This window comes from Aspergillus udagawae, assembly GCF_001078395.1.
Source record: "Aspergillus udagawae IFM 46973 DNA, scaffold_8, whole genome shotgun sequence".
NCBI lineage: Eukaryota > Fungi > Ascomycota > Eurotiomycetes > Eurotiales > Aspergillaceae > Aspergillus > Aspergillus udagawae.
Window position 1 is genome coordinate 1,644,376 of NW_025091271.1, and position 14,660 is coordinate 1,659,035.

Consider the following 14,660-nt stretch of genomic DNA (forward strand, 5'->3'; position numbering starts at 1 on the left):
AGAAAAGTTCCAGGAGCTGCATCCCCAACTCTCTGATACAGGCCCTACCACTTGCCAGACTCATCCTCCGGCACCATCTCCATCTTATCTTCTCTTCTTTTTTGTGCCGCGGCCTTTTAATTGTATCATAGCTACAGCATTTGGCACCATGGTTGCCTCCGCTGTCCGAATGCGCATTCCCAGCGCCATGTTGTCAAAAGGCGGCCTCTGCGTGAGGCGGCCTCAGGTTATTCACAGATTCAAGGACGCTGTCCAGTATGGTTCACCTTGAACATTTCATGGTCAATCTGTGTTGAGATTGATACTAATAAAATTTTCCTGATCCATAGACCTCAATTGCCTGCTTTATCCGCCCTCTCCCGTTTCTATGCCTCCAAGTGTACGTCGTCTCTTTTTTTCCCTCGTCTCCATCATGTTCGCGTATTGAAGACTTGATCCTAACCATGCGCCTCTACAGCCTTCCCCCCTCACACCATCATCAGCATGCCTGCCCTCTCGCCCACAATGTCCGCAGGAAACATTGGAGCTTGGCAGAAGAAGGCCGGTGACTCCTTGTCGCCGGGTGATGTCCTCGTGGAAATCGAGACCGATAAGGCACAGATGGACTTTGAATTCCAAGAGGAGGGTATCCTAGCCAAGGTTCTGAAGGAGACTGGTGAGAAGGATGTGGCTGTCGGCACTGTATGTATTGACTGAAAAATTTTCCGTGGTCTACTGAGCCGCATTGCTAATGCGCAAAACCAGCCTATCGCCGTTCTTGTGGAGGAGGGAACAGATGTCGCCCCCTTTGAGAGCTTTACTCTGGAAGACGCCGGTGGTGATAAGGGAGCTGCTCCCGCCAAGGAGAGCAAGGAGGAGCCCAAGGCTGAGGCTGCACCAGCCCCCTCGACACCCGAGCCTGCACCCGCCGCTCAGGAGCCTGAGACATCTACTGAGAAGCTCCAGCCTAGTCTTGACCGTGAGCCCAACATCAGCCCTGCCGCCAAGGCATTGGCCCTGGAGAAGGGTATTCCAATCAAGGCTCTCAAGGGCACTGGACGTGGTGGTCAGATCACCAAGGAGGATGTGGAGAAGTACAAGCCTAGCGTTTCCGCCGCCGCCGGCCCTACATATGAAGACATCCCTCTCACATCTATGCGCAAGACCATTGCTGCCCGCCTGCAGCAGTCGATGAGAGAGAACCCTCACTTCTTCGTTTCGACCACTCTGTCCGTTACGAAGCTCCTGAAGCTCCGCCAGGCTCTCAACGCATCTGCTGAGGGCAAATACAAGCTCTCCGTCAACGACTTCCTTGTCAAGGCTTGTGCCGCCGCTCTTCTGAAGGTTCCTGCCGTCAACTCGAGCTGGCGCGAGGAGAACGGCCAGGTTGTCATTCGGCAGCACAACACCGTTGATATTAGTGTTGCCGTTGCCACTCCTAATGGTCTTATTACTCCCGTTGTCAAGAACGTGCAGGGTCTTGGCCTTTCCAACATCTCTAACCAGATCAAGGACCTCGGTAAGCGCGCTCGGGAGAACAAGCTCAAGCCTGAGGAGTACCAAGGCGGCACTTTTACCATCAGCAACATGGGCATGAACCCTGCTATTGAGCGGTTCACTGCTGTCATCAACCCCCCTCAGGCTGGTATTTTGGCCGTCGGCACCACCCGCAAGGTTGCTGTTCCCGTTGAGACCGAGGAGGGCACCTCTGTTGAGTGGGATGACCAGATTATCGTGACTGGCAGCTTCGACCACAAGGTTGTCGATGGTGCTGTTGGTGCCGAATGGATCAAGGAACTGAAGAAGATTGTTGAGAATCCCCTTGAGCTTCTTCTGTGAATGAAGTTCGACCAATCGAAGTTCCGAAATACCAAATGTAACATTTGAGATCGGACTTCTTTTATGGTCTCATGTAATATGTACCCAAAAATACCTACTATAGCTTGATTCCGACCATTTCTGGTCACTTGAGTACGATTCCAGCATTTCAATATTGATTCCTTTTGTTACTTCAGAAACTTTCAACCCACATACTAGCTCACTCCTATCGTGTAGAACAACAATGACTAAGACAATTCAAACTCGCTAAGGTGTGGTTTTAGTTCAAATTGTTGATGCTGCGTTCTTGGGATGATCTGAGGATGGTTCAAGGTGCGTTTGACCTCTCGCAACCAGGGATAACCAGATTGACCAGGATTGCTGCAACCCTTCGCTGTCACGAGGGAGGGAAACTGCGCCAGGTCAGTCGACGCGACAACCGCAGAGTGACCCAGGCGCCCGCGAAGACAGATTTCCACTTTACTTCGAACTTTCCTGCAACTTGGTAAACATTATAGGACGAAGGGGGATTTGGACTGACAAAATTGGATTGGGGGTATCTAAACAGGTGATGGGCCGATGCATGATGCCTTGGCAGCGTTTATTATGGACCATGTGCACAGTGCCCACTCCCGCCGAGGGAGTGATGTCATACTTGTGAGCCGGTGCTAGGGGCCCTTGCATTCTGCATAAATAGAGGTAGACATCACCTGCCCAGGTTCTCTTTCAGTATCCCACACCATTACTATCTTCGATCGCCGAATCTCTCAATATCACCTTATTTCCTGTAAGTGATGTTGTACAATATTACGTGGGCAACCTTGGAGCAGCCGCTCCGCGATATCCCGCCCAGTGTTCACCATTACAGCCTTTAATACGGAGCACTGACTGGTAATAGGTCTTTTTTCCATCGCCTCCAGCTGTTTGTACCACAGGAATCCTGCAAACATGTCTTACGCAGAAGCCGCGGCCAAAGGCCCTAAGCAAACACCAGAGGAGGTATGTATCCTATCCACAGTTTGTCCTGCTTCCCATGAGGATGCTATATCTCGAAAGGCGACCTGACTGACCGGCTCTGATGTAGGCGTAAGTTGTTATTTTGCAATTGGCCAAGTTCCTGAGGGCTATTGACTGACTCTCCGCAACACAGTCGCGCCCCTAACCCACCACGAACCTATCTGAGTGAAACAGCGGAGAGCACGGCCTCCCTCGTTGACGTCGATTCCCCGCATGTGGTCTCAGTGGACCCGGATTTCCTCAACCAGGACGTGAAGACCACTACCCAGGCTGATCGCTTAGAAAGAGAGGCACAGGAGAAAGAGGAGCGGAAAGAGCAGGAAAGGGCGCAGAAGGCGAAAGCGAAGGCTAAACGCGCCGGCCATGTCGCCAAGCGCAACCCGGTCTTCCTCGGAAATGCCGTGCTGTACGCGCTGGTCGGTGCTGCGCTCGGATATGGCGCATACAGGAAGCATGCCGAAGGCAAGCTGTCGTGGAAGCTTGTCGGAACATGGACTGGGATCGTCGGAGCCTTCAGTACGGTCGATTACTTTGTCAGCAAGTGAGTTTCCAGCTTTCTTCTGAACTCCGGCATCCTGCGACGGGGAAAGCACAGAGGGCATTTTGGGCTAATGCAATTGAATTTAGGTGGCTGCTACAAAACAAGTACCCTCCTAACTAGGTTTGAACCACTCTGGATATGATATGAGCAGGGCCCTGTGCTTCTTGAGTTCATTTCCACTTTGGAGTTATGATTGGGTGAACCAAGCGGTTTTACATGAATTCCAGGGAAAATGGAGTTGGTGATTCTTTTCTTGTCATGTTGTAACTTATTCGAATATATTAAACCCACTCGTCTCTCAAGTTGAAGTCACACCTGATAGATATCTGTTAGCTGTTTCTAATGGGTTTGGCACATTCAGCAACAAGGTGGATAAAAGTGGTATAGTAATAAAGCCACTGTGAAAATCCCCATTGCATTGTAGGCGAGAAATGATTGACTGATAGTTGCAAGGTCTAGATGGTGACTAGTGATCAAGTGCCCACCTTTCAAGTAGTAACAGCTCATATGTCAGAGGCGGTCAACGACGTCAAATTCGCATCCGCCGCAAGAACATGTGGCCTCGGCCTTCCACGATTATTGGCAACGCTGGGCGGATACCTTGGGCTATAACTTCTTCCTCGACAACCGATTAACGGCTCCTGTTGACTTTAACTTCGAATATACGTCTGGAGAGCATTGCGTCTTTTGCCCGATCCTATGGAGCATACCCTGTTCTACCTGTAAACCATACAAAAACAAACAGCTCTCTTCGATAGCTCCTGCAAACGCAAATATGGTGTGTGAATCCCACCATGGCCATCGATCGAAGCGCATTGTTTGATGACTGACGTATGACTTCCCTACTTGATTACAGAACTCTCTTTTCAATTCAGCACTCAAGCAGTCTTCTGCTATCCGCCGCGATCTGGACACATTCTCTCAGTCGCCCGCAACAACATCTGCAGCTTTACAAGGTACGGCTCGAGGACACGCGCTGTTACGCCAGATCCGGTCACGGCTACAAGTTCACCGCTGATGGCTCTCTTTATTATTCTATGTGGCTTGCTAATGCGCGGATAATTAGGCCAGATTGCAGCCTCCTTGGCGTCGCTATCACGGACTATTGATGACTACTCCGCCTTGTCCAAGAAGGAACTGATACCTGAGAAGCAAGAAAAGGCGTTTGAACGAGTGAAGAACTTTCGCGCTGAGCTTGCGGATTACAGGACACACTTTGATCAGCTCCGAAAGGAGCGGGAAGAAGCTGTAAGCTCTTCCTAGTCAAGCCCCTCCCCTTGTATATGAGGCCTGGCAATCGCTAACTATGGTGCACTGGTGGATAGCAATCGGTGACAAATCGCAATGAGCTGCTTGGCCGACGACCACACCACGCGGCGACTCCCGAGAATCCGTACGCCCAACCTTCCCTCCCTCAATCTTCGCCTTTCGCAAACGCTTCATCGTCCCGCTCAGGTCTCAGCTTTGGAGCTTCACCGGCGGATTACAACAGGGAGACGCATGCGCTCCGAGAGCAATCCTTCTTTGCCAACACGAACTCGCAACTTGATGAATTTCTCGATCGAGGCCGCGCTGTTCTGGCAGACCTTGGGCAACAACGCGAGGTGCTGAAAGGCACGCAGCGCCGGCTATACAGTGTTGCGAATACCTTGGGTGTGAGTGGAGACACGATTCGAAAGGTCGAACGAAGAGCAAAGCAGGACAAGTGGATATTTTGGGGCGGTGTTCTCGTTTTCTTTCTCTTTTGCTGGTTGGTATTACACTTTTTGAGGTAGATCTTATGTGTCTATATACTCATTTCTTTGGGACTGTTCCTCCTGCGTCATGCATTTTTCTTGCTTCGGGTGGGTCTGAAAGCGCAGGCGTTCCGGTCTTCCTTGATCTTGTTTTTGTCTTCCGATTTATGTTTGTCGCGTTCTGCGCCATGGTTCTCAAGTGCTTGGAGTTTCATTTGGAGTCAAAGGAGATTTGCCTTTTCATCCATACGGAGGATGTGCACTAGAACTGCGGTGCACTAGACAGTAGTAGTAGGGTACGAAGGGATGGAAAGAGCGCAAGGGAGCATGTAGTTGAGTTCCTCCAGCTGCTGCTGATGGGCCAATCTCCAGTTCGCATTGCAACCTGTCTGGTCTCGGCTTTCTGACCTTAGACAGGTAATTTCTTGCTCCCGATGCTACTGGGTGAAAGACTGAGGAATCCAGTAAATCGCTTGAATGGATAATCAAACATGTTCGCCCGCAATTGATCACAGTACTTGCTCAAGGGAACCCGGTCCCAATAAATTTGGTCAGAAGCTTAGGCTCTCCAAAGAACAAATAAATAACCCACACGAGTGACCAAGTAATGGAGTGTCAATGACGGGGCAACAACAAGTTAGTAAAAAGTAATATCTGCCACACAGGTCCTTTCATCGTTTAGAGATAGATATCATGGAGAGCAAAGACATTTCCCCAGAAAAATCAAGGCACTTTAGTTAAATCCCCATGTGACGCACGAAGAAGTTCCGCAACACGCTGTGGAGATGATCGGAAACGGAGCGAATTAGCCGCCCCAAATCCTTCTCACCGGCAACCGGCACCTCTTCCTCCTTACTTTTCTTTCTTCCCTCTCTTCCCCATCCAGCTCATCTCCATTCTTCTCTCTACTCAATTCATTTTCTTTCGAGGATAGATCAATTCTTTGTCTTCGGACCATAGACAAAATGTTCGCCGCTCGTCAGTCCTTCAACCTCCTCCAGAAGCGGGCCTTCTCTGCCTCTGCCAGCCAGGTATGTATACACATTCTTCCATCTCTCGGCTCGGTACTTCGGAGCTTTGCCAATGTGCTAACCATGTCCATTTTCATCTTTAGGCCTCCAAGGTCGCTGTCCTCGGTGCCGCTGGTGGCATTGGCCAGCCTCTCTCTCTCCTGCTCAAGCTCAACCCCCGTGTTTCTGAGCTTGCTCTCTATGATATCCGCGGTGGCCCTGGTATGTCTCCGGACACCCGAAACTTGCATTACCAAACTGCCAATACTCCATTATGCTGACTTGACGAATCTTTTTGACAGGTGTTGCTGCTGATCTGAGCCACATCAACACTAACAGCACCGTCACTGGCTACGACCCTACCGCCTCTGGCCTCCGCGATGCTCTCAAGGGCTCTGAGATCGTCCTCATCCCTGCCGGTGTTCCTCGCAAGCCCGGCATGACCCGTGACGGTATGTTGATTTGCCTTTTCTATACAAGCACAAATGACTGACGCTGCTATTGGCAGACCTCTTCAACACCAACGCCTCTATTGTTCGTGACCTTGCCAAGGCTGCTGCTGAGGCTTCTCCCGAGGCCAACATCCTGGTCATCGCCAACCCCGTACGTATCCCGAGCAATCATATCTAGATCAGCAGCACTAATGTCACGGCAAGGTTAACTCCACCGTCCCCATTGTCGCTGAGGTGTTCAAGTCCAAGGGTGTCTACAACCCCAAGCGTCTCTTCGGTGTCACCACCCTCGATGTCGTCCGTGCCTCCCGCTTCATCTCCCAGGTCAAGAAGACCGACCCCGCCAACGAGGCCGTCCCTGTTGTTGGTGGCCACTCCGGTGTCACCATCGTTCCTCTGCTCTCCCAGTCTAACCACCCCACTATTGAGGGCGAGACCCGCGATGCGCTCGTCAACCGCATACAGTTCGGCGGTGATGAGGTCGTCAAGGCCAAGGACGGTGCTGGTTCCGCTACCCTCTCCATGGCCATGGCCGGTGCTCGCTTCGCCGAGTCCCTCCTGAAGGCCGCTCAGGGCGAGAAGGGTGTCATCGAGCCCACCTTCGTTGACAGCCCTCTCTACAAGGACCAGGGCGTTGACTTCTTCGCCTCCCGTGTCGAGCTCGGCCCCAACGGTGTTGAGAAGATCCTTGAGGTTGGCAAGGTCAATGCCTACGAAGAGAAGCTCATCGAGGCTGCTCTCGCTGATCTCAAGAAGAACATTCAGAAGGGTCGTGACTTCGTCGCTCAGAACCCTTAAATGTCTTTCCCAATTAAGTGTGAATTATTCTGCAGCTACGTTCTTCCCTGTATAACAGTCACTTGTGTACTTTGTCATTAGCCTATTATTCCCGCCTTTTCTATATGCTTCGCATCCCGCATCGACTTTGATACCGGATGAATGCGGCTGCAGAGTTTGAAGCATTTTCTCTTCCCTTGACGAAGATTTGATGACTGGCGAGAATTTCATGGGAAAAGCAGATGGCATGTATTTCCTATAAATGAAAGTTTCAATTTGTTCCTGAATTCGTTCTTCGCTCGTATTCATTTGACATATAGTGTCCCTGAGCAAGACAAATGCCCTCAGAAGGATTCGCCCTCAACATTCTCGCTAGCTTTTCTCAGTATCAGGCATATTTCCTCCCTTGGGCGAATGACTGTTACGTATCAATCGCCGATCTTGGCCGTATCATAAACTGCATCGCAGAAAAACAAACACAAGAGCGAGAATGATCAAACGGCGCTTGAGCTAGATAAAATCAAACCGAAATGATCAGCAACTGTCTCTGGAGCAAAAGCAAGGGTATTCCTAAACGACAGTAACGCGGAGAAGCAATAGAGAAGGAAAGTCATCAGCATAGTGAATTCGAAGCGAATTGCCGTGTTACGTATAGCTTCGCATGGCGTCCATGTAGCCTGTTCCGCCGCGAAGGTCATGGTCGAAAGTTTCAGCGACTTCAAGGACACGTCTGATGTGTCCCATAGACAAGGGAGTCTGTTCGTTAACTGCAAGCGCTTGCGCCGTGCGGACAGAGTTCTTAATCTAGAAAGAGTGTTAGTAACGGTCGATATGTGGTTGAAGAAGGTTACTTTACCTGGCGTCCATTCAGATTGTGGCGTGCCAGCGCATCAAAGTCCTTGTCCGTGAATTTTGCAGTCTGCACGCCCTCTTTCGCCTGTACCCTTTCCAGGAACATTTTCCAGACGCTCCTCTTTGCTTTGGTGGTAAGGTCTCCGTATCGCAGTGCGACATGGATACGAGATTGGAAGGCGTCGTCAAAGGTCTCCACGCGGTTGGTGGTCAAGAAGAGAATGCCTTGGAAGTATTCAAGGAGCCGGAGGAAGATGCTCACAAGTGCGTTGCGGTGGATATCCTGGATTGTGCGCTTCTCAAGGAAAATGTCGGCCTCATCCAGCAGAAGGACTGCGCCCCATGAGTGGGCGATGTCCAAAATCTTGTTGAGTTCCGCTTCCAGAGTCCTTGAATCGGTTCCAAGTTCTCCGGCACTGACCATGTACAGAGGCCGTTTTAGCAACTCGGCGATACCTTCGGCAGTCAGGGTCTTGCCTGTGCCGGGTGGTCCATGGAGCACCGCGACAAGTCCTTTGCCCTTACCCTGAATGACATCGTCGATGTTCTCCGCGGCGCGGAAAGTGTGCGACTCCACAAGGGCCTTGACAATCGACTTCTGGTTGTCCGGAAGGACAAGAGAGTCAAACGCGTCCTCGTTCCAGTCGATGTCGCTGATTCCAGAGATGCTGAATTCCAGCCACAACTTCTCACTGAAGGCAAACCCCAGAACGACAGGGCTTGCAATGAGCAATTCCTCTTCTGTGAACTCACGGTCAGAGGGGTCCTGCACTTCGTCCATCTTCTCTTTTTGGATCACATTCCCATTCTCATCGAGCTCCACTTCCACGACACGAGGTCTGCCGTCTTTGTCTTGTACGACCTTGTACACAATTTTGGGGTTATCAGAATCTCGACTGTCGTGTTGTTGCTGATCAACATCCGAATCAGACATCCCGCATTTGCATCCGTCGTCGCTCGCATCGTCATCTGATGCATCTAGAATATCAGGGTCCTTGGGACGAACAGTACTGATTGGATAGTTGGGGTTGATGCGGCGATGGATCGCGGGGTCGATCATGACTCGGCCATTGATGTTGACTTTGATGACTGTCCGCTTTTTCTTGTAGAAGGCCATTCCCTTGTGGAAGCGGTAATTCATACCCCCAAGCGCTACAAATTTCTTGCCGCGCTCGATCAGCTTGGTCTTGACCTCCTCAGCCTCCCTGTGGTACTTGAGAGGATAGCAACCGAGGCTCGTGATTTTGCGAACGCCCTTGAAGAATTCCACATCAGCGGCCATTGTTCCCATGCCGAACGACTTGCCGTCGTACTCCAAGTAGCGACCTTCAATGCTGTACCATTGACCTTTCATGAAAGAGGATTCCTTGGTGGCGTATTCAATTTTGAAGGCACGTGGCTCGTCCTGGTTGCCGTAAGTCGATGTATAGGCGATGGTGTTCGGCTTGTATAGTGCCCACAGCAGATCGAAGGTGATCATGTTCGCTTCCAGCAAAGGATACAGAGTCTTTTTCGTCTCTGCGTAGTCAGTGTCCAGATACTTGATGAGAACCTTGAGTTGGGCTGCTTTGAGATCCGCCAGCTTCCTGGCCTTTTTCTTCGTTTCTTTCTTGGCCTGCTGCTTCAGCTCCTTCATGTATGCGCGGGTCTCCTCGAGATACAGGAAAAGCATATTTGGATCGACAACGGCAGTTTCCTGTACCAAGCTCACACCCTTGACACCGTCCATGATCTTAGCCAGAGCGTCCCGCAGGTGTTTGCTCTTGATATCGACGACAGTTTCCATGTACTTGTTCTCCCAGTCAAACTTGCGCCGAACCGTGAAAATATACTGATCCCATTCGTTCGCACCGATATCATCAACAGTCTCGGTGAGCTTGTAATTATGAATCGTATTATCCCACACTATGAGGGAAGAAGATGTCAGCACATGTCGCCCCTCAAACACGGGGACACTCACATTGATCAACCCGCTTGAAGGCCATTTTGGAAGCAGCTTTCAATTTGTGCTTAGACTTCTGCGTGTTGCCCTTTTGACCATCTGTCAGTCCGTCGGCCGCGTGTCTCTTTCCGCGAGCTCTGCCCCAACGTCCATCGCCTAGTTTGCGTCCGTCGCCAAGCTTGAGACTCAGAGCCGCCATTTCTTTTGCCAGTAGCAAAGCCAATTCTTCCGAATTGGCTTCAACATCTTCTTCCTGTTGATCCTCGGAGGAATCTCCCTTGGATCGAAGCTTCTTTGCCGATCTCTTTGCCTGGAGCCTAGTCAAAAGCCTCCTCAGCGTTTTCTCATCTAGGGGGTCGTCATCTTCGTCATTATCATCGCTGGTAGAGTCGGTATCCGAAGCCACTTGCTGGCGGGACCGAGACTTCCTCTTCCGGTTACCCTTAAGGACCTTCTTGGCTTTGTTCTTTGACCGGTTTCTTCGGTTCTTTCGAGATGTCTCTGATTCACATGAACTGGACGTCTCGTCATCCTCCGAGCCAGAATCGCTGACACCGTGGCTGCCAGAGGACGAAGTTGACTCCGAGGTCGTATCCTCGTCGGGCGTTGAGATCGATTTATGGCTCTTTTTCTTGGAATCACGTTTTCGACCAGCGGCGTCCGACTCTTTTCCTGAATGTTTCTTGCATGCGATTTTGACGGTAGCATTTTCCGTTACAGACACAGATGGCTTTGCCTCTGTCTTGACTCCATTATTGTCGATGGAAGGCTCTACCTCATGCTTGGTATCCAATGCAGCATTACTGTTGGCATTGGGATCGGCCATTGTAGCGGACTGCTTAGCTTGGGCCTCTTTAATTTGGGGCGGGTTCCGCAGTGGAGCTTCGGACGGCGGCGTGGTCGAGTGGGTGAGCGGGCCGGAGCTTGGATCAGTCGGGGTGTCGGGCACTGAGATCAATGACGGGGAGCTTGTGGAGCTAGGGACAACACTGGGGTCAGTTGACATTATAGATCAAATCGTAAAGCAGTTGCTATCTGCCTATCAGCACGATCGAAGAAGAAAAGGGAAGAGCTTCAAACTGAAAGTAAAGAAGCAAGAAGGAAAGCGATCCAGAAGGGAATAGCGACCTACAAATACTTTAAAGAAAAGAACGTATCCGTGACGTTCGCCAGGAAATAAAGACGAATGCCCTTAGGACACGGAGCGCCTTGCGTCCTTGGGCTCTTAAAGATTGGCTGACAGGGACAGAAAGGAGCTTTCAGCTTTGTGGCGGTGAGAATGAGTGGTCCTTATGGCTTCAGGACGGGTTGATATAGGCTAGCTACGCGAAGCTGTCCTGAAGTGTGAGTTGGAAGTAACAAAGCAGCTTCAAGACAAGGCGGAACCGGACTTGGAGCTGGATGATGAGTGAAAGAAACTAAATAAGGAGAAGATACAGCCAATACAAAGAGCTCTAGAGACAATGTCCAGACAGCAGATGACCGGACGATCATCTGAAAAAGAAGCCAAAGAAAAGGCGAAGTGAAATGAATATCAGGTACCTCTCTAGGTATCTACTTTGTACCTGAACTGCTGGCGATGACTGGGAGTGGGTGCCTGTTGAGCCTAGGTAGGGGCCTGGGGCCTGCAGCCTTTTCCTCTAGGCTGATCCCGGCCCTGTCACTGACTCACTGCACTCACTGCGAGGCCTTCAGAAATGGACCAGTTGTCAACATCATCTTCCTTCAGCCCCACGGAATCATTGCAGAAGAAATGCACTTGATTTGTCCCGATTCCAAGGGAGAGTGAGAGCGAAATCTTATGGACTCATTCTTAGTGGATAGTCCTCCAACAAGCTAGTCTCGTGGACCCGTAATCGAGCAAACTATAGAAATCGAGCTCGCTGACCAAATGACTTCCTATCAAGAAACGAAGCGCTTGCTGCCTGTCTACCTGCCTAATCGCCTCTCCATCGCACCATATCAATGCGCCTCGAAGACATGCCTCATCAGTCATCACCGACTTTTTCTCATTGGCTCTAAGCGACCCAACGGTATCCATTATCCCGGTAGCGTGGGAGAGAACAGCATGGACAACGAGGCGAAAGAACTAGACCATCTGCAGCTGTCGATCCTTGGGTTACACAAGGGCTCGATTTCGTGGGTCTTGATTTTTGGGAGTTGAGTCTAGGAAAGACCATGCAAGCGGCTACGTAGTCCATATGAAACGAAGACTACAGGTGGATTCCACCCAGACTGTCATGCCATGTACAGTAAGTAGGCTGCACGAGTAGGCCGGAGCTGGTAGTGGGATTGGGTCCTCGTGATGGTACTTTTGCTCACTTAGGGTAGACCCATCCTCGCCCCGTCCATACTGCATTGCCGCAGATTTTTGTGCTCCAGTACCAAAGAGAATAGGTGGTATGTGATTTCGCACCCACCTTCTTATTTACCAGTGGACGAGTGGGGATAGATGATCAAAATATAAATGATGAGTTTGGGCCATCGCAATCATATTATGGGACCTTTCCCGAATGTCAAAAGCTGCAGCCTCACTTTGAACTGAGATGATCGTCACCGAATCGAAACAAGGAATCCTCGACGGGCAAACTGAAAATCGACCAGGATTATTCAACTGTACAGTCGCCAAGATTATTCGTAGACTACTTGACGCATTTCCGGCTTGCTGTAAGGTCACAGAATGTGATAGCTGTGTTTTGGCGGTTCCAGGATCAGCGCCATGGCAGTTTCAACGAACGAGATGAGAGAGAATTCGTGTTCTAAATAAATTGCAGGAAGCAAGTAATTAGAGTCAGATAGAAAGGCAAAACAGACCTTGGATCGCGAATCACTTAGGGTACATAGTCAACTGGTATGAGGTGCATTTTACCGAGAGTCAACATACACTGATACCCAACAATATGTTGACAAACTGGGAGTCTTGAAGATTGCTTCTTCAGGAGACGTTTCTTGGCTGCCGACCATCTGTTGGTCTAGAGCCTGGTAAGACCGCCAATGTACACAATGTGGAAAAGAAGCCTCAAAGTTGCCAAAATGGGAATGATCTTAATTTGACTAAGTAATTCTGTATATGGCATCTTCTGTGCTGTCTAGACAGTATGGCTTATTGAACCACAAGGCTCACTGAGAACAAATTCAGGAAACACATTGTGCACAGATGAGACCCTCAGCATTTAGGTTGATTGACGAACACAGAATTCTCTCACACTTGCCAGAGTTTCACATGGTCCAGTGAATGAAATCAACATAGACATAGAGAGACCAAGTGTTATACTCCCACTGCCCTGAAACTCACATAATTCCTAACCTCCACCCTGTTCTTCTCTTCACATCCATCCTCATTCTCACTTCTCAATCCACCCACCTACCCTCCACAGGCACAGGTCTCTGGTTGGGACTCCTCTATCAATAGGAAATCAGTCCTCCAAAGAATGAACCTCGACACATCCTTCCACGTCGACCCCACGGGACCGATCCTCAGAGTTTCTTCCTTCACCCCCATCAACACCGAAATGGACGTTGCCGAGATCGAGGTCGAGAACGACAAGTCAAACAACGTGCTTCCTGGAGCCGCAGAGGTAAGCAGCACAGCCCCCTTCTAAAGATGCAGCAGCCTAACACCACACAGGAACCACAGCCAACCTCGACCCCAGCAACCACGACACCTCGCAAGCGAGGGCGGAAGAAGGCCGTAGACGGCGCAGACGCAGACACAGACAGCACCGAGACCCCAACCAAGAAGGGAAAGACTTCGCCCAAGAAAACCTTGGGTCCTATTCCGGCCTCTTTGGAATCAGCCGGGTTGGCCGACAAGATGGTTCTGCGGATGAGAGACGAGGAAGGCCGTAGCTGGTCTGAGATCACCAATGCCTGGACGAGAATGACCGGTATCAAGGTTGAAGGGAGCACGCTGCGGAAGCGCTACACGGCCATGAAGGCGAACTTCGTCTCCATCAGCGCAGAAGATGTAAGTGACCTATCCAGCCTGAGCTTGATTTTGTGTCCTGTGGACAGGAGACTGAATGAGGATGTGCTTGTCTGCCTTTAGGAAGTCAGGATTGTCAAGGTGAAGAAAGAAGTAGAGGAGAAGTTCGAGCAGGAAAAATGGCATAAGATCGCCGAGGGTGTTGCTGCCGATGGAGGAAGCAATTACCCTGCGAATGCGATCCAGAGGAAGTTCAAAGAGCTGAACAAGAGGGCTCAAGCTGCAGCTGCAGTTGAGACTGAGGACTGAGAAATCGCTCTCGTGTATGGAAAGCAAGATTATCCAGGACTGCGAAGCGCGGCTTTTCTTTTCAGTTAATTCCGCCGAGGGAGGCCCAAAGGTGGTCATGGGCGTACAGATACGGAGAATGGAGTTGACCTTGGAATTTCGTGGATCTCGGTAGCCAGAGACAAGAATCAAAGAACAGGCAGATGAAATTCATCTTGGTAGTCCGAGGCCCAGCTCAATGTGACACCATATACACCAGATACCCCAGGCATTAATCATCCAACCAAGAAGTAACTATCTATTTTATGCTAGAGAAAGTCAAA

The 14,660-nt window shown here is 50.4% G+C and overlaps 5 protein-coding genes across 5 annotated transcripts; 4 read left to right on the plus strand and 1 right to left on the minus strand.

Annotated features, from left to right (window-relative positions):
• Positions 1-148: 148 nt before the first annotated feature.
• On the plus strand, positions 149-3,359 carry Aud_010044 (pyruvate dehydrogenase complex dihydrolipoamide acetyltransferase component; the record flags this gene model as incomplete). The annotated part of the gene is made up of 5 exons (XM_043294887.1): positions 149-255; positions 330-379; positions 458-681; positions 745-1,814; positions 2,948-3,359. 5 exons carry the CDS (start codon positions 149-151, stop codon positions 3,357-3,359), a joined length of 1,863 nt encoding a protein of 620 aa, XP_043150822.1.
• A 771-nt stretch (positions 3,360-4,130) lies between these two features.
• Positions 4,131-5,130, plus strand: Aud_010045 (golgi SNAP receptor complex member 2 family protein; the record flags this gene model as incomplete). The annotated part of the gene is made up of 4 exons (XM_043294888.1): positions 4,131-4,133; positions 4,212-4,311; positions 4,422-4,603; positions 4,681-5,130. The coding sequence occupies 4 exons, from the start codon at positions 4,131-4,133 to the stop codon at positions 5,128-5,130; spliced, it is 735 nt and encodes a 244-aa protein (XP_043150823.1).
• A 926-nt stretch (positions 5,131-6,056) lies between these two features.
• On the plus strand, positions 6,057-7,351 carry Aud_010046 (malate dehydrogenase; the record flags this gene model as incomplete). Its single annotated transcript, XM_043294889.1, has 5 exons — positions 6,057-6,122; positions 6,206-6,323; positions 6,404-6,553; positions 6,610-6,704; positions 6,758-7,351. The coding sequence occupies 5 exons, from the start codon at positions 6,057-6,059 to the stop codon at positions 7,349-7,351; spliced, it is 1,023 nt and encodes a 340-aa protein (XP_043150824.1).
• A 624-nt stretch (positions 7,352-7,975) lies between these two features.
• Aud_010047 (ATP-binding protein) lies at positions 7,976-11,130 on the minus strand (the record flags this gene model as incomplete). Its single annotated transcript, XM_043294890.1, has 3 exons — positions 7,976-8,134; positions 8,187-10,087; positions 10,143-11,130. The coding sequence occupies 3 exons, from the start codon at positions 11,128-11,130 to the stop codon at positions 7,976-7,978; spliced, it is 3,048 nt and encodes a 1,015-aa protein (XP_043150825.1).
• A 2,425-nt stretch (positions 11,131-13,555) lies between these two features.
• Positions 13,556-14,358, plus strand: Aud_010048 (uncharacterized protein; the record flags this gene model as incomplete). Its single annotated transcript, XM_043294891.1, has 3 exons — positions 13,556-13,702; positions 13,753-14,091; positions 14,173-14,358. 3 exons carry the CDS (start codon positions 13,556-13,558, stop codon positions 14,356-14,358), a joined length of 672 nt encoding a protein of 223 aa, XP_043150826.1.
• Positions 14,359-14,660: the final 302 nt, after the last annotated feature.